The sequence below is a fragment of the Apodemus sylvaticus genome, chromosome 11 (genome assembly GCF_947179515.1).
Source record: "Apodemus sylvaticus chromosome 11, mApoSyl1.1, whole genome shotgun sequence".
NCBI lineage: Eukaryota > Metazoa > Chordata > Mammalia > Rodentia > Muridae > Apodemus > Apodemus sylvaticus.
Window position 1 is genome coordinate 13,307,518 of NC_067482.1, and position 24,817 is coordinate 13,332,334.

The 24,817-nt window shown below is 43.8% G+C and overlaps 1 protein-coding gene across 1 annotated transcript in view; it reads right to left on the bottom strand.

The window, feature by feature from the left end:
• Fras1 (Fraser extracellular matrix complex subunit 1) overlaps window positions 1–24,817 on the bottom strand; it is a 402,136-nt gene that overhangs the window by 66,281 nt on the left and 311,038 nt on the right. The window contains exons 39-47 of the mRNA XM_052198714.1: window positions 20,612–20,760; window positions 20,257–20,419; window positions 18,454–18,589; window positions 13,155–13,345; window positions 11,981–12,134; window positions 10,615–10,878; window positions 8,314–8,502; window positions 6,757–6,876; window positions 6,319–6,498 (exon numbers count right to left, since the gene is read on the bottom strand). Of these exons, the coding sequence (XP_052054674.1) occupies window positions 6,319–6,498; window positions 6,757–6,876; window positions 8,314–8,502; window positions 10,615–10,878; window positions 11,981–12,134; window positions 13,155–13,345; window positions 18,454–18,589; window positions 20,257–20,419; window positions 20,612–20,760 (1,546 nt within the window). The remainder of the gene's footprint in view (window positions 1–6,318; window positions 6,499–6,756; window positions 6,877–8,313; window positions 8,503–10,614; window positions 10,879–11,980; window positions 12,135–13,154; window positions 13,346–18,453; window positions 18,590–20,256; window positions 20,420–20,611; window positions 20,761–24,817) is intronic.

Genomic DNA, 24,817 nt, shown 5'->3' on the forward strand with positions numbered 1-24,817 from the left:
AGTCTTTCTCTTTCACACACACTCTTTGCCTTTTACCACCCATCATGCTGTGACCCTGTTGATGGAGTCCTTACCAAGCTGAGAAGATGCCGTCACCTAGTCTTGGGTTTGTATTCTTCTAAACTGCAAGCTAATAGAGTACTAGTCTCAGTTACTTACTATAGTAACAGAGAATGGATTAATATAAGGTATTTAAAAAAACTGTGTGTGTGTGTGTATGAATGTGTGTGTTTGTGTGTATGCGTGTGCATATAGCTGTATGTGGGGCATAGAGGTCAATGTAGTGGTATATCTTCCTCAATTGTCAATTTTCATAGAAAAATCACCCATTGTTATTTTATGCATATGGCTGTTTTGCCAGTATGTGTCTGTGCACTACATGTGTATAGCATCTCTGGAGGCCAAAAGAGGGCATCAGATCCTTTGGACCTGGAATTACAAATAATCGTCAGCTGCCATGTGGGTACCAGGAACCAAACCCACATTCTCTGGAGCAACAGCACATCCTTTTAACTATTGAGACATTTCTCCAGGCTCCTGTCATTTTTCAAAACAATGTCTCCCCATGAACCTGAGGCTCCCCATGAACCTGAGGCTCCCCGATTGGATTGGCCCTACAGGCTATGTGTAAGATGCAGGGATTTGCATGTTTCTCCCTTCTGGGTGCTAAGCTTATAGAAATGCACTCCCATGCCCAGATTTTATGTGGGTACTGAGGGTGTGAACTCAGGCCCTCGTGCTGAGCGCCAAGTGCTTCACCAAATCGTCTTCCCAGCTCACAAGCTGCTTTGAAAGGAAACTCATATCTGAGCTCCTTCCTTCAGGGCCTTTAATCCTTGGGTCCAGGTAGGGGCTGGGTATCATTATTTTTAAACACATCCTCAGGACATTCAGTCAGGGCACAGAACCACTGATGTAACAGAAAAGCAGAGAAACTTTAATGTTTCCCTTCTGCTCTACGTGAGCCAAATGAGCTAGAGGAAGTCATACAATATAGAGTTTTATTATATCTTCTTTTATTCTTTGACATCTCTAACACTGGAATGGCAAAGCCTTCTCCCTGTCAGGGGAAGCAAAGAAAATGGTGGATGGTGGGGTCTTCTACTTGATTTTGTCTTGTATAGTAGTGGCCATGACTGAACTCACATGAATTATGCAATGCTTTTAATAAGAGAAATTGAGCAGGCATACTAATAAGAGAACTATTTCTACGTGATAAAATAAATTAAAAAAAAAAATCCCAAATGGTGGTTATTACCCTGCTTAGAGCAGTCAGTTTGGCACTAACTGATAGGGCCCCTCAGTGCGGTTTTACTAGACAACACACATAGAACAGCCCCTGTGTGACCATAAACCAATGAGGCTTAAGGGACCCACGTGGTCTGATCATACATGCACATACAACTGGGTTTAATTGACCCAGCTGTTGTCTTAGCATAGGAGCCATCCTGACATGAGACAACAGCCGAGCCTGCTCTACGATCCTCTGTCTGTCATCTTCTCCTGCCTCACACTCATGGCCAGTGTTAGGCGGGTAAGCTGTTGGGCTCTCACGATGTGGTCCATCTGCTCTGAAATCTGGTTGGGGTGATAATCTCTAAGCAAAATGCCACTTCAATGAGCATGCTCAGAAGTGAGTTTAAAACGCCAAGAACTGAGCATGCTGATGAACTGAGGTGAGGAAGTAGAAGAGATGTGTGCTTGAAAAGTAGTTCATGGATTTTTGAGGGAAGGGGGCTTTGAGGCTCCATTGAGAAGAGAGGCTTTGGCAGCATGCATAGGGCAGAATGCTGCAAGTTACAGCAAGACTGTGGTAAATTAACTATTAGAACAGGACTTTTTCCTGTGGGCTCACAATAGCCAGATGAATTCAACAATAGGATCTACCCTGAACCAAATAACACTTTGGCCTAAATGGCCCATGGTGCTCTTGGTAATGAACAGTAGGCTCCACACAATCAGTAAATATTTAAGAGCAGAGCCATTCAGCTGCTCCATTTAAGATTTGAGAGCCAGGAGGTCTTTGAGGTGGAAAAACCACACAAGTTTCTAGAAGTCTTGGGGGAATGAATGTACTCATGTGCAATTCACAAAGGCTAAGTGGAAGTAGGTTCTGCTTCAGGCAGAATCAAGAAGCTTTGATGGTTATGGATGGTTAGACCTGACGTTGGCTTCCCTGGTACCTCTGTGGACCTTCCAGAGAATCCAGGAGTCAAACTCCACCCTCGGAAAAAGCAAGATGTCAACATCTGGAAAGATCATCTGATTCTCAGATTGGGCATCTAGTGCCTCAGGCATGGAGCAAAGATCACTAGGACAGCCATGCAACGCATATTGACATAAATGCTATGACCCGTCAGCAGACGGCCTTTCGCTGGGCTCTTGTGTGCCTTCTCATAGACTTTGACGGATTTTTCTGGGTTTGTCCAAGAAAGCAATACCTCGATTTAGCTTTGAGGATGCCATGTTGTGCTGGCGAGAGGAATCCAGTAGGATTCTTTAAAATATGCTAGAAACAGCAGTCATCCCACAGTTCCTGACGTCTTTGAAGGGGACTGAATCATTAAGGGAGCTGCGAGATCTGCTGGCTGATGGAAGTGTAACACTATCAGTGTGCTCTAGGGAGAATAAAATTAAAATCAAGACAAGGATAGGGATTTTGGACTGGACGTCATAGTCCCTCGTTAATGGGAACAGAGGAGTTTTAATTATTTGATTCAGGACAGACATTATTCATTATAAGACATATAATGTGGCCTTCCATCTCTGTGCTCTTAAAGGCTTGCTCAACCTCTCCTCACCCTCACAGCCCTTGAGTCTCTGTGACAACTTACACCTCCTGACTACAGATAAGCAGCTAGGTGCCCAGGGAAAGACTCCATTTTTCTCCATCTCTCAGCTGTGTGTGGCTGTCATCCCGTAAAAGTGATGTTCGTCTACCCTGTAGTGCTATTGAAACACACAGGTATGTGGGATTTTGACCTCTGGTCCCTTCCTTCCACTGTAGGACAGCTATTGCAGTTACCATGAACCAGAGATGGAACCGCCTCCTGCCTCAAACCTCTGGATCATTCTGTGACAGAAAATACATTCCTTGCTTAAGTCATTGCAACCGGGAGTCTCTTTGTCCAAGTAGTTTAGCTTCTTTCCTAGTTAGCACTATTCCTGATTCTAATTTCCCAAGGGGGGCGGGGAAACACAAAGTTATTAGGCATAGGGGATGAAGGAAAACCTAAGGTGAGAGGATGGTCTTCTAACCTGAGCTCCTTGGCGACTGGACTCCTAGCCTTACCTCTTAGCAGTGGGAGGGCGCATGCCCACCTTCTGTACAGTTTACAAGGACATATGACTCTCTATAGCTCCCAGGGGAAAAGCAAGAGGCTTCACGCAACTCTTTTGAGTGTGTTAGGATCACAGTCAGTTCTGATCTGCTAACATCAGATCTCATGGCTGTTGAGTGATAAATCCACTTCACGCAAACCAGCAAGAGGGGCTCGCATATGCTGAGGGCCAGAGCTCACCTAAATGTACTTGCAGTTTGTTTGCTCTCAGGAGAACTGGTCCTGCCCTAACTCCAGATCCTGACAGACTCAGGCTCATCTGAGAGATACCATGGTTTAAGCTGTAGCTAGGCTCTATTGAGAGGGGATGAGGCAATCTACATGCACTTCTTCTAAGGGAACTGTGGGAGCTCAAGAAGAATCAAATGCACGATTCTCTAACTGTAGGGCAGAGAGAGAGAAGAGTGGGCAATATCAAGCCCTTTTAACAATGAGGATGGAACCTCAATTGTGAGGAGGATTGGGCTTGATATTCCTATCTAGTACGCAGAGTTACTGGAAAGGGTAGATTAAGGTATGCTGGTGAGGCAAGACATGGGTCAGGAAGTTAAGTCTGCCTGGAAAGAAAGATAAAGCAACAACCCCAAGTCAAATGGGAATCAGTTGGCCCCTGGAGGGTACCAGCCCAGGAGGAGGTAAGAACGTGCCCATCTCCTGGTATCTCCTGAAGCATATATAGTCTGGTCTTAGCAGCTACATTTTAAGTCTGGGCAAGAACTGAAGTCTAAGAACTGTGAAAAAGAGAAACTGCCCTGAGCCCCACCCCATAGGACTCGGAACCCGCCTAGGGTGGGAGGAGAGCAAGGGCTGGGACCGACCAGCAGGCAGGGGCCTGGCAGAGCATTGCAAGAAGCTTGGGGCTTTTGAAATCTGTTCACTCTCAGTCACCTAACACCACAGCCAAGAGCCTGCCCTTTCATCTTTGCAGAGATACAATCGGCAACCTGACAGAATCCTGGCAGAAGCAATTAGCTTGTGAATTAGTTATTAAATATCTCGTGCAGCCAAGGTATAGAGGTTGCTAATCTGCATACTTCCTGCAGGAACTTTGGGGACAAAAGGGAAGGCCTCCCGCCTTAATTTGCATGAGGAAATCTTAGGTCTGCTCATTCCTTTCTGGCCCCCCTGCCTTGCACATCGCATACCCTTTCCACCAGCACCTGGGGTGAAGCAGGGGCTCCTCTCTCAACCTTTCCCCCTCTACCTTTTAAAGTGCACTGCTTCTTTGCCGACCCTTGAGTGTGATTTGCCTGGCTGAGCCCACTTCAGGATATTGATAGTTGCATACTCCCCTGCCAAACCCATTTCCCTAAGCATCAGTGTGGCCAACTCCTCTGCTTTCAATGTTCCTCAAATGCCATCCTATTAGCAGGGAGGCCTTCCCCTGTTCCTTCCTGTGCCCCCTAAACACTCATTTCATCCCTAATATCCCTAGCAATCATCTCTCTGTGACACAGATTTACTTGTTTGTCTGCTCACGGTGAGTTTGGAGAAGCAACCATGTCCCCTGATTTGATGTTCTCCTGAGTGGAATGGAGAATCTGTAATATAAGATTCAAAGAAACCTTCAGAAGTTATCTAAACCCTTTTAGGTTGTCACTGCCTCTAGGAAGTGATGGCATTTCCAGCTTTGGATATACTCAGTGACTCTGGTGCTCCTCACATACAGCTGCCAGATTCTACAGATTCTCCCCGAAATGCCTCCCCTCGGCTCTCTTCCCATCTCCCTCCAGGTTGTCTCTCTTCTCCTCCGTTTGCTTTTGTCTCAGCTGCTCTCCAGGAGACTCTGGAGAGCTTTCTGCCCGCACAGTGTGCATCCTTCCTCCCCCTGGAGACTGCCTCATTTCTATCCCCATTCCAGTCTCTAAGATACTTCACCTCCTTCCCTGCCCAAAAGTCTACAGGATTCCCTGTTAGTTTTAGATTAGAGGGAGATTATTTATCTCGGCTTGGAGGACTTCTCATATTGTCCTAACTACCCATGATAATAGCTTTTACTATTTTTAGAACACGTGAACCCGGTCCACTCAGCACCTGTTTACTCTTTTTTTTTTTTTTTCATTTCCTAAAAGAACACAAACTTAACTTCCCAGAACTCTGACTTCCAAAGGCATTCCTGAACCCACCACAACAGTGTCTTTTTACTCAGTGTAGACATCGCTGTTTTTTAACTCTTTAACTCCAAGTCTACACCAGTCTTCCCCATGTTATAGGTATCTAGGGAGGCTCCTTGTCCTGCTTGGTAAGAGAAATCTAGGATGTGAGGATGCATTTGTTCATCTTTGCTTCCTCAAGAGCAGTGGAGCGTCCCCAACCCACATTCTCATTCTGTTGAATTCAGGCTTTCTTCTCTGGTGCTGGGGGCTGAATCCAAGACTTCGTTTGTGGATGCTACGTACATACCATTCTACCTAACTCCACTCCCATCTGAGGGGAACAGATAGCACAGGACATTTCACTGTGCTTTGCAGTTAAGGTAATGTCAAAGACCAGAGGGGTACAGTTTGCACCAGAGGTGTTGACTTTCTGGTTATGGAGGTAAGAGTGCTTATATGAAATTATATTTTTTTTTCTGTGTGGATCTGAGGGTCAAATGCAGGGTTTTATTCATATTAAGGTTTTACCCACTTCCTAAGAGTTATTTCCTTACTTCAAATTGCCATTTTTCTAATACAGTTTTACCAACTATTATAAAATACTTAATACATATAATAAATATAATGGCATATAATGGCAAAACTAGTGAGGCAAAAAAGAGTATTGGTTAAAACAGATACTATGTACATGATGTATATGTGTATGTGTATTATATATCTATGTCTCTGTCTCTGTCTCTGTCTCTGTCTCTGTGTCTGTCTATGTCTATGTCTATGTCTAATGTCTACGTCTACGACTATGTCTATGCCAGGATGTAATGGTCTTAATCACTTACTGAGTCTAAACCTAGGGCTACATGGAGCAAGAGAGGACCATGTACCTGGGGAGGTGACATGTTCCAGGTGGCCCAGCTGGGGCTGGGTGGTGATTCTGTAGATGAGTTCTGCAGGCTTGCTGTCCTGGTCAGTGGCCGACAGCTGTGCAGTAGTGATCTTCTCCACGGAGTTCTCGTCCAAGACCAACCCTTTATTGGTGATGATGACTGGTGGGGATTTGTCTTCTGAAAAATATCAGAAATAGTGGTTTCCAGGCCACGGGAGGTTTCCAGCCCCTTTCTTCAGTTCCAGGTTGGGTGCCCAGGAGGTATGGTCAGAGTGATCCTCAGAGCTGTTCCTCAGAGGTTCCAGGAAGGGGCCAGTCCTGGATTTTTATCTTTGCTGGTTATGTAAAAGAAGGACTGAAACTCCACGGTGAACAGGGTGGAAATGGAAGACCCCCACATCTGCCGTTCACTATTAGCAAGCCTGGAACTCCTTACCTAAAACACTGATGGAAAATGACTGGTCAGCCAACCTATTGCCTTCCCCATCAACCACATCAAATTTAAAAGCAAAGCTTCCTCCAGGTTCTCCTGGTCCATGGCTGTATTCTATCTGCCCTGTAAAATAGAGAAGGAAGGAAAAAAAAGGAAAGATTTGTTATTAGTACTTTTGGCTACTCATTTCTGAATCGAGAGGTGGAATACTTCAATTGGTATTCACACCAAGGAATCAATTCACACCTTCCTCACCTAGGTGCCATTTTTGACATTTTAATCTAAAGTTTCATTCCCTCTTTTTCCTCTCCTACCACCAACCTCCTGATAACCTTAAAGTCTCCTCATAACAAATTTCCTCCAAATGCCATTTCCTGTGGTACGGCTCAGCCATCCTCAAGGCTCCAGCTTGGATTCTGAGGTGTGGTCTCGTGAACACCTAGTTGAATGAGGCTGCCCATGGGCACACTGCACTGACCCCCGCCACATCATTTGGAGTGACCCTCCAATAAATCCACATCACAAAGCAAGAGGGGATAGGCCTGCAGCGCACCTCTCCAGGGGTCTTCCACTTCCCACAGCCTGGTGCATGGAGGAGCATGGGCTGTATCCAACCAGTACATAAGCTAACATATAATCTGCACAGAGGTCAGGAAGGATCCAAAGGAAGAATGATGGGGCATGTCGTTTTGCTGACGTCCATCGTTTGCCTGGACCCATCAGTGTGAGGAGAACCAGACCCTGCGAAGGGCTGCCTGCCCTCATTTTTCACAAGGAGACACCGAGGAATTCAGGAATTAAATAACTGTGCCATCCTGTTGCCTACTGCGCCTCTTCGCAGACCCACAGGTCACTCCAGTGAGTATCTAGCTGCTTTCAGTTTAGGTGTGTCGGTATATTGACAGCACCCATCCTTCTCCAGGGGCCATATTTCTCCCTCTAAAAGGAATTGCACTGGGTCACATGGCTTGGGGCCATCTCTCCTCTCACCTGTGTTTGGTTTTTTCCTTTTCTATCCCCCAAAGCGCCGTACAGTAACTACGTAGCACTCAACATTTATGCCTTTGCGTTACATCAGCATTTTCTAAAGGAGGGATGAGCCGTGTAGTCTGCCCCAGGCAGCTCCGACTTCTGCTCTTCCATTTTACCTAGTTCATTAACCGGTGCTCTTGGGGAACCAGACCGAGATATAAATTGCTCACCGAAGGAAGGCATAATTTTCACCATCATCCATCCCATCTCACTTCCTTTGCCTTCTCTCTCTCCCACATCTTTTTTAGCAACACAGCAAGCCAGGCTGACATTTCCCCCTTCTCCAACAGGCTCCAATTTCTCAGAAAATACATTTCTTTGGCCTAGAAAAATAGTTCCCTTTCCATTTTTTAAAACAAAAGTGAGACAAAGAAAAAAATAAATGAAGCTATAACTCAGTTCCTATTGAAAACAAAAAATGCACAGGCTGGGCTCGTGCCATAGGCTGCCAGGTACTTAGCTCCCACGTTGTTATTCCAGACAGGGCTTTGGGAAGCTTCGACAGGCTGGGAGAACAGGCTGGCTGACCTTGGCTAACGTCTGCCTGGGTGAAGCTCCGGATGGGGCCTTTAACAGAGATTTGCTCCCGGTTGTCAGCCTTAGCCATCTGCAGGCGCCCTGCACCAGGATCTTCCTTCATGATGTACAGGAGCTGGCCAGCCTCTGAGTCAGCGGCTGTTGCTTTCAAGTGTTGCTCTGTAATGCGCCCTACAGACCCTGGGAAAGAGCAGGAGAGAGAAAGAAGGTCATGCGCCACTGTTTCCTTCAAACGGGACACCAAGTGATTTTTTTTAAATCACATATGACTCCAGCAGACATACCAGGCATTCTCCTGCTTCCATTTCCAGCTGAACAAGCTCTAATTTCCCCAAATAAAATCATTTAGGACTACGCTTTCTGCTCATGCCCACTTTTCCTTTTGCCCATGCTTGTTCATGTAGTAGCCTCCACGTAGACCTAGCAACCACAGCTACTTCGATGATGCACATCTATACTTCTAGGATCCTGGGTTTCAGAAATCTGCTTCAATTTGATTTATCTGCTGTCTTGAGAATAACCAAACCAGGAAGCACCAGTCATACACAAGCTCACGAACATATTTCATTATCACCTTGGACGTAACAGTCAAAATCAGTGTTCCTCGAGTCGGAAGGTAAACTGAGCATAGGGGGTCAGGTTTAGGGTCTGTGTGGAGACTGGGGACAGAGGCAAGACACTCACCATGGAAACACTTCTCAGAATCCTGCCCTTTGCTTCCTGCCCAGCTAAGTTCTCAACTAAAAAACGGCAAATACTAGTAATGTAAACACTCAACATTCAGGTCACCTGTCTTGGTGTTTGGAATGGCACTGCCCCTTCCACTAAGAATGCCACCTTCCACACTCTACCCACGTAACCTTGAGGGACAAGGCAATGGCTTCCTCCAGACAAAGATCTGACTTAGTCCGTGCTTGACATGGTATATCCCAAGCGCAAAGCTCCTCTTGTGCCATGTATCTCAGTGCATGTGATGTCACCCCTGCTGTCCCTCTACAATACACCCTGAGGCTTGGAGGGCAGAGTGATTTGAAGTTCAATGGAAAAAAATCACGACTTCTTCAAGAGTCCACGAAGCAGTAACAGGCTGCTTTGCTCGTGTGTAGCAAAATGCCAATTTCTAGAAGCTTTGATAACTCTCAGAAAACTGCAGACTTCATTATACCATGTACTTCTTTTTCAATACAAAACATATGGGAAGCTAAGATAAACAAACTACAGAGTTCTGGTGCACAGAGACTCTAGTCAAAGGACCACTTACTGTTGTTGACTTCCTATAGTATAGCGTATTCAAGACTAATGCCTATCTGTGCACCTTTAGTGTTACTGAAACATGGCAAAAGTCTGATTTTCAACATTTGCATAATCTCTTAACTCTGGTAGCTTCCCAACTACTCTTCTGTGCCTTTTTAATTTTCTAAAAATTTCAAGTTTTGAAAAAAAATCCTACCATGGTTCTTTTGTTGTAGGTTCCCATGGAGTGGGCTGTACAGAGGCAGGGTCACAGGAGACCTGGCTCTAAGCTGTACCTCATGATTTTAAAGGGTACTGAAAATATTATAAACACCTCACAAAACATTCTCAAATTCACCAACAGAGGTGTCTAAACCGGAGAACTTTGTTGGCTGGTATTTCTAACTCACATCTTAGTGTTCTTAAACAGCAATTTCTCAAGAGTTCTATTTTCCTTAAATATTGAGTAACATTCACAGCACCAACATGGAAGAAGGTACTGTTTACACAGGCTTTTTCTTTTTTTTTAAGGCAGTATGGGAACATGAGACTGCTCTCTTCCATTCCTACAGAATTGCTATGGTTTAATGATGACTGTTGTTCTCAACAGGCTCACGTGTTGAGGCTTAGTCTCTACCTGATGTCATATTTTGGCAGGCTCTAAGAACTTCAGGGGGTAGAGCTTGGCTCAGGAAGTAGGTCACTGTGGTGTGTGTGTGTGTGTGTGTGTGTGTATGTATGTATGTGTGTGTGTGTATGTGTGTGTATGTGTGTATATGCGTGTATATGTGTGTGTGTATGTGTGTATGTGTGTGTATGTGTGTGTGTGTATGTCCTTGGCAGCTAGATATTGCTTTGGTTCTTGGTCCTGCTTGTCAAAAGGCAGCTATGATCAGCTCTTCCTGTTTTTGCCATAAAGGTCTTTTTTATTTTAACCACAGAAAAAACTGGAGCCAGCCAACTATGAATTAAAACCGGTGAGACCCAAAGAAATATGCTTCCTTTGAAACTGTTCTTCCTAAGTATGTGTCACGGTGACAGAAAATCGGGCTAACACACCTGCCGAGAGCTGAAGTCCTCGGTTTATTGCCAAATAGGGACTGCTGCTTGTTGGCAGTTCTATGTAGATCTCCATCCTCCCTGTGTCTACATGGAGACCATCCGTGAGAGAGAACCGGAACTCATCTACTGCCATATAGATGTCACCGGGTAAGTACCCGACCAGCCCAGCTAGGACATCCTGATAGGTGAAGGAGGAGCCTTGGTCTAAGATGGTCCCATTTTCTAGAGGGTCAGAGGCAGTAGGCCTCCGGAGTAGATGACCTGCAGAAGGAAGAGAGGAATGATAAACAATAGTTTTATATACTTATATAATCAAAACAGTCCAATTTCACCAACGAGAGTGAGCCTATGTAGACTGTCAAGTACCTCAGAGATCCTTGGTGTTAGCACTTTCAGGATTTTGTATGTAGGTATAGGTGGTGCCCTGTGACCTTGTCTATAAATAAAGAAGATAAAGGTCTACTCTTGTAGCTAAAATTCTCCTAAGGGGACACAAGTGGAAGCTGAAATATAGTGGCTTAGAAATCACATCACCCTCCCCGGATTCAAACCCACTCCATGATCTGAATTTCATTTTCCATTCTGCAAAGTAAAAATAGCCCTCCATCCTCTTTGCTTACAGTGTGCATATCATGGGAATCTATGTTTTAAATTCCTTTTAAATTGAGGAAGACTGTAAGCATGCTTATATGGAGGCTTGTTTTTTCTGTTTTTAAGGGGCCACACACCGCAAGGGTTTAGTTAAAAATGCATCACCAGAGAAAGCGAATTAAGGAAATGGAAAATGCAGTGGGCAGTGGGTGCTTCCGTTATTAACCCTGCAGCAACAGCAGCAATTCTGTCTTTGAAAGGCCAACCCGAGTTGAGAGTGATGGACACCAGGCACGGCTCCAGAGCTTTAGCTTGGGGGTAGCATTTAAAGGAGGGGGGTCCCCACAGTCGTTTCCACATTTGCTTTAATATTAGAGAATGCTCCCGTTGCACAGGGAACATGTTTGTGAGAGACTTCTAGCATGCTGAGAGGCTGCACGAGGCAGCCCTGATGATCAAATGATGTCGTCTACCCTGCGAAGAAGCTACACAAACACTGAATCCTGCTTTGCTTGAGATTATAAAGGAGACCAAGGAAAGGGCTGAAGTGAAATTTCAGAGACACCAATTACTTAGCACGCGGGTTTTTAAAATAGCATCAACCAAGACCCGTAAGACTCTTGGCTAGCTGTGCATCTGATTATATTTTGATGCAAAGAACGGGCTGTACGAGGGGAAGGAAAAGGAGTAATGAACCCATCGCAAGCTCCCGCTCGCCACCCATCAGGCACCTTAATTAAGCAGCAGCTTTCCACCCTGCTTTGTGTCTTACCATGATCAGGCTTTTTCATCAATACAAAAATCAGCTCGTTATCTGGGGTGTCCAGATCTTGTAGGCTCAAGGAAGAATTGCTTATCATTGCACCCGAGCTCAGCCGAACTCCCAGGGGCCGCAAGGTCATCCGGGGAGGTTCATCATTCTTCCTCTGATTAAAGGATAAAATATTTGGTCTCACACAGATGTAAGTTTAAGAAGATAGAAAACAAGCATTTGGAGACTGTATCATTACTGCAATGACCTCACTTTCCAAATAGTACTTCATGTGCTACTGGGTTTATTCCCTAGTAGAAATATTAATTATAAATAAAAAGTCACATAAATAAGAGGTCATTCTGAAAGAAAGATGATGGACATTCTATAAACTTTCTATAAGGTATTTTCCATAGGGAGAGGGACCATATTTTTCTAGACTTAAATGATGGACATATAATTTGGACATACAGGTATATTTGAGGATCAAAGTCTATTTTGATTCAGACGGTCTTAGAAATTTCTCAACACACCACAGTAGCTATAGAAGGTCACAACACCGGGAAGCAGAGCTTCTAGTGCTGCCTCCCAGCCCTGCTCCATCCCTGGCCCTTATACAAGTTTTCACACATTTTATTTTCCCAAGGCAGAGGATATTTTATTCTGAGATTTATCTTTTTTTCTCCCTCTGCTTGGTGTCATAAAGCAAGACTATGATAATAGTTTCTCAAATAAAAATAAGTGTAGGATTAGGGATCAAATTCCTTTGATTTTATAGTTGAATAAATAAATGAATTTAAAAAAGAAAAGGCCAGCAATGTATGGAGAAGCCACTTGTGGTAATATCAGAGATGGGTATATGTCAGTTTTTATCTAAACATGGAAATGGCATGGCGTCTCTGATTCCTACAAATCATTTTACCCAAAAAACAAGTACGTTTTATCTTAAATAAGAAATTCAGATCTACAACTCAGACCTTCCCCAAATGCCAACTACTATTTCAAAAGCTTCCAGAAGGTCAGGGTTATGTGTTAAAATTGATATTTAAATTTGAAGGTTACATGCAACCCTTTCCTTCTGAGTTGATACATGGGCTTGTTTAGGACTGAGATATTATGTGGTTTAAGGTCAGCTCTTTGAAGAGTGGGATGTTGTGTGCCTGAAGGCTTACTCTCCACCTCCCAAAGTCTTTACCTCAATGGTGATATTGATGCTGTGAATTTCAGAGCGACTGCTTCCGTCACTCACATAAAAACTAAACACATCGTGGGTCGGCTCGATGCTTTCGTGAACACTCTGAAAGTAGTAAATGTAGTTTTCCAGGACATCTTGAATAGGGAATGATGCCTCCAGGTCACTGTTCGCTCCTGGGCCAAAGCGATCTCCTGCATAATATCAAGAGAAATCATTTACCGTGATTGATAAGAATCTGATCACCAGACAAATCTAGAAAAGAAGACCTTAGCAACATGTGATAAAAGTATGACTGTGAGAGAAGCTAGGACAGAGCTCAAGACCAGAAACTGATCTTGGGTTGGATACTGCCTCCAAGACTCTTCCTACCTATAAATGGATATACCAGTCCTGCTGTCTCCACAGGGAATTAGGTGATGTCCAATTACCTGAAACCTCTTGGTTGTTTTACATTTATATAGCACAGAATCTGTGGTTGGTTTCTTTCCAAACATTTACCCAAACCAGGTGTAAATCTAATCAATACAAATAGTGTAAATATCATCAATACAAATAGTCAACATTCGAATTTAAACATTAGCAGTTTCAGAAGTACTCTTCCTAGTATATCCCTCAAGTGTTTGCAATTTCTCTACATAAGAAAAAGTTAACTATTGCCCTTTCTGTTTAGAACCTCTCTTCCCACACATTTCCATTTGACTTCCAGGTCTCTTGTTTTAAGCTTTATTCTCAACTCCCCCTCCTACTTTCACATAGTTTTTTTTTTTGTTGTTGTTGTTATTTTGTTTGTTTCTTTTTTTTGAGAGAGAGAGAGAGAGAGAGAGAGAGAGAGACAGACAGACAGACAGACTGAATTTTATTAGGGTTACTACTCGAGGAAGGGTCAGTGTACCAGCAAATGTACTAAGAATTTAACTCCCTACACACTTGTGACCTTTGTCCCTCTTAGAGCAGTGGTTGGAGTGTTGGCAGAACTCTGTGGAAGTCTGGGCAGGCCGCCATTGCTGCTGTGAGTTCTAAGGGACGATACCTATGACATGAATAGAAGACACCATTTTCCAGCACTCCTTCCCATATTCCATGTTTGATTTCCATGTTCCTTGAAGGAACCTATATATCAGTTAGATTCCAGCCTGTAGGATAGTATGCCAAGGCTACTGAGTACTCAGGGGCCATGTAAATACCATTAATACTCAGGTACCTTTCAGACTTGGAAATGTTTGGGTCCTAATCTGGGAGGAAGTGCTGCTACAGTCTGGGTGAGTTTCCCACTAAGACTATGTGTTAGTCTCCAGTCTAAGTTGTGAAGCCTTTAGGAGATGGAACTGGGAAGAGTTACAATCAGGGGACTTCAAGGACACTAGGACCCTGCATCATCTCTTTCTCTCTTTTAAACCCTGGGCTCAAGTAGAAACTTAAGGGTTCTTTGGAAAGTCAGCTGCATTGGATGATGTTTTGCTGGGGCAAACACGTGAAGCAGTGGTTTCCTGAAGTGGACACAGGTGAAAGACTAAGGCCAACTCATGAAGGAATGTTTAGCTGACTCAGGGAAGAGGATGTTCTGCTAAAGCAAGCACTTGATGAAGGATTCTTTGTAACAACATGCATCTATTGGTCCACCTTACACTGCGTAGCTGAGCTGCATTTGTTGGGACTCCATAGAGACAAAGGCACCCAAAACCTTCTGGTGCCATGCTGCGGTTTCTTGCCGCTTCCGAGGACTCAGGCTGACTGGCAAGTGGTGCCAGCTGAGACATGTGCTGAAGCAAGACCCGTGGAGGACACGTGCTGTTTGGAGGGAGTATGAAAGGACAGCGATGGGGGCACTGACGCAGAGCTAGCCGTGCAATGCTTGTGGGTCTCACTTCTTCGCTGCCCTTCTCTTTGCTGGTCTTCTCTTCGCTGAGTGAGGAACAGCAGAGAACTTTTCCTGGCACTCTTCCAGGTCCCTCCTGCTGACTGGTACTGAGGCTGAGGCCTGGCTGTCTGTTAGTGTCATCGCTGCTGATTCATGTTTGCTATCTCAATCCACCGATCTGGGCGAATGGTCTATCTGTGAAGTGTCTGTGAGAGTATCGAGCTGCCACTGCTGATCTGTGACCTGAACTGCCGATTTCCAAACAACACAGACAGGAGTTGCTCCAAGGAACCTCTCTAAACAGGTCCACTTCCCCTGTATCTTTTCTTTTCCACTGCCTCTGGTGGGTGGTGGAGGTTGAAGTATTTATGAACCATCATTAAAAGTAGACTTTGAAAAAATAAAGTTGCACTGGGCTTAAGGAGAGAGCTTTGTTTTACCATTTGACTCTGGCTACGGTGAGTTGCCAAAGCTAGGGGTCCAATTGACCACAAACTACTACCACTGATCTCAAAAGGAACATATATCTTGCCTCTCTGGAAGTTCACTTATCTCCGGTATATGTTATCGTAACTGGAAACTGACCAGCCGGGGTACATTTTGGGAAGTGAGATGCTCACGGGGCACCCTTTCACAGTTCTGAACTTTGCTGATTCCTCATCCCATCCAATAACAAATGTTGCAAAAGGCCGAGGGGGAGAGTAAACAACGTCCAAGTGATGGATAGCTTGGCCTGGTCTTGGTTCTAGCCAAGTTCTTCTAATTGATTGATTTTTAACTCGCTACTGCAGCTTTCTAGAGCAGAGTAAAAGAAATTCTGTGTCTACACATTTCCTGGGTTTGTATGAACAAAGCCAAGTAGAGGTGGTCCATATGAAAACCAAAGAGCTTTCCCTACCTTCCCTATGATTCTTTGTAAACACCAGTTTCTAAAAAGACTATTAACCTCCTGCTGACACCCCAGTGTAAAGACCAGGACTGAAAATGCCTTTTGTTGGACTGTTTTCGTATAACTTGTTTGAAAGAAGAGAAAGAAATTGAAGCTGAGTGAGACCTAAGCGGCCAGTGACCCAGGATTCCCAGGGACAGAGAGACCACTGTTTCCAGAAGGAGCTGCTGAGGGCTCTTCCAGTGACCCAGGATTCCCAGGGACAGAGAGATCACGGTTTCCGGAAGGAGCTGCTGGGGGCTCTCCCAAGTTTTACTTTCTCCTTTCTTCGATCTTCATAAACAGGGAACTGTGACTTTGTTATTTGGGTCAAGAAAAGCCTCAGTAAATAATACCTCAAAATATACAGACTAAAATAAGCCTTGTTTTAAAACTGTTGGAGAGTTAGGTGGCCATCAAGGGAGTCAGACAGGGAAGTCGCAAGCATCAGTCTTTCCAAGTTTTAAAATTGCACTTTCTATTTTTGATGTACGCATCTCCAATATGTGTTCCCTGCCTTCCTCAGCAGAATGTCCTAGGTACAAATTAAACAGTCCCCGGTGAGTGTGCCTGTCATCCTGGACACCTGCTTTACTCAGCACCGGAACCGAGATGTCCTCAGGACAACTCAGCATGTCATGCCCCGATCAGCCAGGCCTGAGTAAATTTAGATTCTTTGCTACCAGGCTTCATACCCAGCACTGTAATCATTCTGTCTTCCACCCTGCTCGGTAAAAAGCAAAAGCTGATTTTACCAAATTTAACACTATGTTCCGATGGCCGAGAATTAAATTTAGGTAGCTAGTTTCATCAGCAGAAGAAACACTGGCTTCCAAACAGAGGTATGGGGTTCTGAGGAAATGGCAGCATCTTTAGTTGATATAAACTGGCCAGCCAATTATCGTGTGCCCTTGGGTATCTTTTCTTCTCCTTAGGTTCATGCCCATTCCACTATAGAATGAAGCGTCTCTTAGTGGTCCTAGGACAAGCAGCCATACGGGGCATCACGCAGGGGCTGACAAAAAGTATTAGTTCATGGGCTATATCAGCCTCTTCATTGGGGGCTTTGGGGATGCTGCCCAAGAAACTTAAGTTTTCACAATCTCTTAAGATGTGGCTTATGCATATCATGGTTTGGAGAGTCTTTTTTTTTTTTTTTTCAGTGACTGAGACTTGGCAGAATTTTGACAACAGCCTATCTGTGCTGTTTCATGCGCTTCAGGTAAATGTCAAGCTCTGTTACGAGGGCTGCCTGAGAAAGAAATCATGTAGAGAGAGGAGACAGTGAGCGGCAAAGGCCTATCACGATCTCCCACCTCTCCGATGTGGGGTGCTTGTCTCTTCAGGAGATGCTATTTTTCCTTTGCCCATAGCGGCTCCCTCTGACCCTTCAAGTTCCAATTCCCTGGGGCTTTTCTGCCAACTCAGACAGAAGCAATCGCTTGGTTCTGTGCCCTCAAGGCTTTGCTCCTTTGCTGTGGTTTGCCATGTAATCCATCAGTCTTTCTATCTGTCTCCCACTCCGGGCACTGGCCAACACTATTCATGTTAACACTATCTAGCGCAAACATTTGTGCAAAGGAGCTCCATTATGCAATAAACAAATCTTCAGGCACACATGGAAAGACAAGGGAGGGAAAAGACCCAAGGCTTTCGATAGGAAAACACGACCGACTCACCGACTCGTTTTAAACGAGTTTCCGGTTATCAGGCTCAAGCGGCAGCCACCACGCTGGACACTGACACCTGCAGTCAAAGGCCTATCTGTGGGAGCTGCTAGCTCCATGCCAATTAGAGCCTAGCACGGGCATTTGTTCACTCGGGAATCTCACTGCAGACGGGGTAGTTCAGAAACTGGCAGGAGCTGTCTCAGCTGCCAGTCACAGCAGGCCTCCAGGGGCCGGAGGACCGCACATGCCTTTTGCCTCTCCTTGTGTGTGATAACTTCCAGTGGGTTTAGGGCAGATGGTACAGGGGAGGGATGTGGAAGAGGATGGTGAAGAGAGACAGCATGCATTTCGGAGCCATATTCATAGGAGGAGCTGAGAGACAATCTGCAGTTCCTCCCAACCACAGATGCCTCATAGGAAGGGGACTGGGATCTCTGTTTCCTCGACACCTAATTCCAAATGCAACCTGTGAACCCTTCAGCCCCCGTGGCTCATACTCCAAATCCCTTTACTCTGCTCTAGTTTTTCCATTTATTAACCTTCTAACATCTTATGCTTTTTCCTCCCATTTATTCCTCTCTGCTAGGATAAAAGTCAATATGAAGGAGGAGAGGGTTATCTGTTTTGTATACTGATATATCTTTGATGCTTAAAAAAAAATGTACCACATAAAGAAAATGCTAAGTGACTTTTTTTCTTACATGAAAAAGACTTCCTTTCTCCCAGTTTCTTGAAAAGTGCGTCCATCTCGCCTTAATGCTCCATGTCCAAGGTTTAATAATAGAATATTCCCCCTCCCCCCATTTCCAGATCCTAGCTGCCCAGCAAAGCCACAAGGGTTACCTGTTCCTGTGTTCTCGATGCAGCCATACTTGGGCAGAGCACTTAGTTTAATGACAGCGTCACCCTGAAGGTTGTCCTGATCTTCGGTTGCAAAGAAGTGGTGAAGAGAGAGTGGGGCTCGCCCTCCCTCATCGACCTGAGGAAGAAAGGAATGCAGAATGGACGACTGCAGGGGTCAGGGTGCAGAACCAGAAACGGTTGCCCCGGGTCACCATCAGCACCAGCTCCACTTTTGTGGGAGGTAGATCTCTGCGGCTGAGGATGGTTGCCTAAGCTGGGCAATCTTTCAGCACCTCACAGACAGACAGACAGACAGACAGACAGACAGACACACACACACACACACACACACACACACACACACACCTTGGCTGTGCGTCTCCTATCAAAACTGCACTTCATGCAGTGATGGATCTGGTTATAAAGCAGTTCTGGCCAGTTCTAACCATCCATCTCAACGTGTTTCAGGACGGGACAGCTGCCTTCTCCGGGCATCAGAATTCCATAGAGCATAGCTGGAGAATGACAGATGAAGCCCTCCTTCCCATTCCCCAGGCTGACTGTCCTACAGGCGTTACTATCCTGAATAAAAGTCCCATTTATCCCCTCATATTGTATATTTATAGGGGTGTAGAAATAAAGAACTACTATACCTGAAAGTTAATGCTTATCGTAACACCAAAGAAGAAAATAAATCAATATATGTAAAAGCAGTTGCTCAAACTAACCTTTTCTTTAGGGCCTGGCTTTATGTGCTATCTCTGCACTCTGGGCCTGATGTTTTTCACATGCCTGCGAGGAAATGGTCAAGGCATTTTACTCTGAACTCGTGGCTACATGCAGGGTGGCCTATAAATTACAAAATGAGACTCTAGGGATGGAAATAGTTCAAGTTACTTCTCCAAGTTGGAGCAGATAGGAAAAAAGACCACAACTATTTGGAAATTATTCAGAGTTTCATGAATTTTAAAGTCCTCCATAGAGCCAGAGAAGGCCTAGGCTTTGGGTATTATTGTTTCTGTGTAAGGCTGGGGAAGGAAAATTAATATCTGTGAATCCCCACCATGCATCAGATACTGTGCTAGGAGTGATGCAGCCTGTTTTAATTAATCACCAGAGAAATCTTTATGTAGTAGAATTTGTAATATTTAAGAAAGAAACAGAGGCTAGAAAGAATTAAGGACTTGTTGCAAAGCCAGTCTGGTAGCATACAACAAAGCTGACACAAGTACTCAGCTGGTGACTTTGGTGACAGACACATGTTATAGTGACTCTCACATAGGATTTCTTAATCTTGTTAATAATAATATATGCTGGTTTAATTCATGTGGGGTCAGCTTTCCATGGTTTAACTGTTAGCAACACTAAACTGTACAATCCTCAAAAGTATATTCTATTTGTTTTTTTTATTTCCATTGCCAACGATATCCAGTATATTCTCCTGTGTGTGTGGTATGCATATGTGTATTGTGTGAATATAATGACTTGATCTTTTGTATATAATTATTTTATATAAATATCTATATATGTATATATGTATATGTGTATATGTGTATATGTGCATATGTATATATGTATATATGTGTATATGTATATATGTGTGTATATGTATATATGTATATACACGTACACACACACACACAAATAACCTTACAACAACAGTCACAGACTAGTTGGTATCACTGCCCAGATACTTTGGTGGAAGAACTTGGTAGCCCATCCAGGCAGAAATCCTTTAGCTCCATCCCCGAGGCTGCCAGCTTCTCCAAGCCCTTGATGGCTATTGATCTGAGAGCTGTTTACCGTGATAAGGTCAGCAAAGGCAATGATGTGTGGAGGGCTTGCGGCGGGAGTGACCGTGATGGTAAAGACCTGGTTGTCCACACGGTTGCCGTCCATGTCTGAGACAGAGAACTGGAAGCCATCTGTAACTGGATGCCCGTCCGTCTCAAACACAGCTGAGTACCTATAAGAAGAAAAAGCTTGCGTCACCTTGACAAGCTGGGAACCAGGAGTGTATTTTTTTTTTTTAATAAAAATGAGATAAAAAACAATGTGTTCTTTGAAGGAGCTACAGCTAATGCTTATGTATTGTAATACAATTATTCAAAAACATAATAAAAAACCCTTCGAAGCATTCACAGTGGCCTTCACGCACCTAATGTTCTCATTGTTGATGTCCTCCATGGTGAAGTTGGACTCCCCCGAGAGCTCCTCCACATCAGCTCCTGAGGTTTTTAAGAGCACACCGTACAGTGGCAGAGAACTTAACTGAATCCGGATCTCTGGGTCAGGGGAAGAATCATCCTAATCAGGCAAACATGAGTCAGGACATGAATGCAGGCTTGTAGAGACCAAGGTACTTAAGAGTCCCACAAAGTCCTCCCACTAAGCTAAGGGCACCTGTCTGCTGTCATAACACAACACCACGCCCAACTCCACGAAAGTCCAGTATTTAGCCCTCGTCAAATGCCTCTGGGATAAATAATCTTCTTGGAAGACAAGCTCGAGGTAACAGTGGGGAAATGCACTCATGGTATATGGTGTAAGACAAAGAGATGTTTTATTGTTTCTGTAAGAGCCATGAGGGGTTGTTTTTATTATATGTGCATAGTACAGAAGAGAAGATGGTGGCTCTAACTCATTGTTCTATAAACACAGGCACAGGCGTCTTTGGCAGTGTCTAAAAAACATTTTGCATTTTAGAAATACACAGAATTCCTTATAGGTTATAATACACTCTACAAATAATATACTCTACAATGATGAAAGTCAGTGAAACAGAATTTGCTTAGCCAATGATTCACTCCAAGCAATACCAATGTGACAAAAATTTGGATTAACAAAAGAATTTAGGAGGGCCTGTGGACTTCCTTCTATGAGGACTGAATCAATGGATCGCTCCCTAGAACACTTAATCTTAACAGAGAACATTTCCTTCTCCGGTCTTGTTTATTGAGAAATAAAATCAGCTTTCGGTTTGTCTGCATTGACAATAACAGAATATCTTCATGAGCAATTTCCTCTTTCTTCAAGATTATTTTTGGAAATGTCTAGGAGGCAGGAGATGTCCTTTTGGAAAATTTCCCAGGGTCATCTGTCGTTCAGAGGAGCTGACTATGAAAATGGGGGCTCTCTGTTTAATTTCGGCAACAATGAAAACAAATGTTGCATGATCAGTTTTACTGTCAAAGGCAAGTTTTCCTGGCTACACCGTGCAGCTGGTGTGTGACTGCAGAGGATGTGGAGCAGATGTGAACTGGATCGGGCAAGCAAGCTTGGGTCCTTGTCATGTCCGTCCACACCACAGAAGTGCCTCAGCTCACCCCAGCTTCTCTCACAAGGGAATGGGAAGTCAGCAGACTCCAGCAAATTTCTTCTGAATGTATACTCTGTTTTCTCCTTTCTCCATGTGGGGGTTAAAGAGAAACCATAGGCTTCCAGAGAGTGACCACCTACTATTCCTGTGGGTTCTCACTGAAGAAGATCTCTAAAAGGCCACTGAAAATTCTCAGGTATCTTCTTCTGATCTGTGAGAGACCACAAGGATAGCATCCCTGACTCTTAATTAGAATAAAGAGTTTCGGACTCACAGCAAACCTGGCAAAGAATTGTTTATCTTGTGCCAGGAATTATCTTATTATACTTCACTTTTGAAAAAGTTCTGGTATTAAAATGTGAGAAATCCGCCATTGTATTCTTCTTCAAACTATCTTGCCATAATTAAAAGAAAAAAAATCACTCAATGTAAGACTGGCTAAGAGATCCGTGAGTTCATTAACATGCATAAGAAAGCAAATCCTGTTCTCATGTAATTTCCCTGTTCAAAGCCCTTCATACTCATTTTGGGTGAATTCTTATTTTCATTTTAGTCTTATTCACCCTAAATAAATTAACGTGTAATATGTAGCTATAGTGAATATACATAATTATTTAGCTCATATATATCCATGAACCTACCATTCCATGTGTGAATTAGATAATGATTAATTTAAGGTCTGGGAAGATAGCTTAGTCAAGAAAGTGCTTGTTTTGCAACCATAAGGATCTAAGCTTGATCCTTAGAAAACTATGTTACAAAAAGTCTGATTTGGTGGCATATGCTTATAATCCCAGCATCGAGTAGGTAGACAGGCAGACTTCTCAGAGGTCAGTTGACCTAGCAGATATGGAAAGTCCTGGGTGAGTGAGAGACTCTGTCCCAAACAAAAGACAGCATTGTCTTCTGGTCTCCACATACTCACAGATGCATGCACAGAAACATACAGGAACACAGACAAATGTAATTAAATTGTGTATACTTCTTTTATTCTGCCCCAGAACCCTTTGAGCACTCTCGACTTTGTTCCTCCTTTCCTTTATTATTATTATTATTATTATTATTATTATTATTATTATTTTTGTTTTTCAAGACAGGATTTCACTATTTGGCTCTGGTTGTCCTGGAACTGGCTCTGTAATCCAGGATGGTTTCAAACTCAGAGATCTACATGCCTCTACCTCCCTCCTAAAGGTATATAGCACCACTCCAGGTTCGAATCTTTAAATATAGCTTGATATATTACTAGAAAGCATATTTTTGATGTTAAAAAAACTGAGTTAGACTCTAATATGGGGGGGGCATTCTTTTCCTTTTTCCCTTTATATATTTTGGAGACTTTATTTTTTAACGTAGCCCAGGCTGACCTTAAGTGTGAGAGCCTCCTATTTTCCTACAGAGAGCTGAGTGCTGAGAGGGTTACCATGGTTGGCTCCCTCTTCCTCCTCATTTCCTCACTTCAGTTCTTTATCAGGAAATCTATTTGGGTTTTCTACACAGTTGGTTATGGCATCAATTTTCCCTGGATGTTTCTATATTTTGTTAAAACTGATTCCCAGATACACTATATATATATGTGTGTGTGTATATATATATATATATATTATATATATATATATAATATATATATACATACATATATATAATATATATTATATATATGTATGTATATATACATTATATATATATATATTAATTAACGTTAATGTGTTGTATTTTGGGTTAAACCCATTCATGCAAAGCCCAGAGCCCACCACACTAAGGAAGCTGTCGCAGGGGGTGGTTTGCTCTGCAGAGGGCTTACCCAGCACATATGAAACCCTGGGTTCCATCCCCAGTGCTACACACAACTCAGTGTGCCAGAGAACACCTATAATCCAAGCATTTGAGAAACAGAAGGAGGAAGAGACCTTGGCTATCGTTTGAGGCCCTATCCAAAACTGAAAAATGCAATAGAATTAAAGAACTAAGAACAAAGGTGCAGAGTCTCACCTTGGCTTTGGTATATCCCGCCATCCTCTCCTCTCTTCTCCTCTCCTCTCCTCTCCTCTCCTCTCCTCTCCTCTCCTCTCTTCTCCTCTCCTCTCTTCTCCTCTCCTCCCCTCCCCTGCCTTCTCCTCTCCCCTCTGCTCCCCTCTCCTCCCCTCCCCTCCCCCTCCCCTCTCCCCACCCCCCTCTCCCTTCTGTTCCCCTCCCCTCTGCTTCTGTCCCCTCTGCTCCCCTCCTGTCTCTCCTCTCCTCACCTCTCCCCACCCCTCTGCTCCCCTTCTGTCTCCCCTCTCCCCACCCCTCTCCCTTCTGCTCTTCTCCCCTCTGCTCCTCACCCCTCAGCTCCCCTCTCCCCTGCCCTCTCCCCTCCCCTCTGCTCCCCCCTTCTCCCCTCCTCTTCCCCTCCCCTCCTTCCTGGTGCCCATGCTCTAATTATGAAGAGACTCAGCTCTTCCTATCTCTTTGTACTCTGTTCATTTATAAATGTCAGTTTGGATGGCTTTTCCATTACTGAAACCTTCAGTATTTCAGGAAAAACATTTCCACATAGTACAACTGAGAGACAGGCTGTGTGCATCCTTTAAGGATGCATACCACACTGTGCTTTCAGCCTGTGCAAGAAGCATTCCCTGAAATCTTTCTGCTCTACTAGGTAAATTCACATTCAATCAATTTTTGAAAATATATGATCAGTTGCCAATGCGCTCACGTTCTGATGTGCAGCTTATAATATGTGGTTAATGGGCAGCTGCTGTTCCTGGGCTGCTATTTCGGGCTGTCAAACATCTTCCAAGCCTTGTGATCTATTGATTAAGTCTGAATTCATACATTTTTACAAATTTATAAGTTTCACAAGATCAAAAGACCATAACATATGATAAAAAATAATCTGCCAATTAAAAATCGTTAGAACTTTTGCTGAAACTGTAGCACACCCACAAGAGAAATCAAGTGGTATTCAGTTTCTTATCATTTAAGAAAAGACAATTTAGAGGGGAAAGTAATCTGTTACACTAGCAAATGTTGAAAAGCCAGTGCTTTATCTAATTACTATTA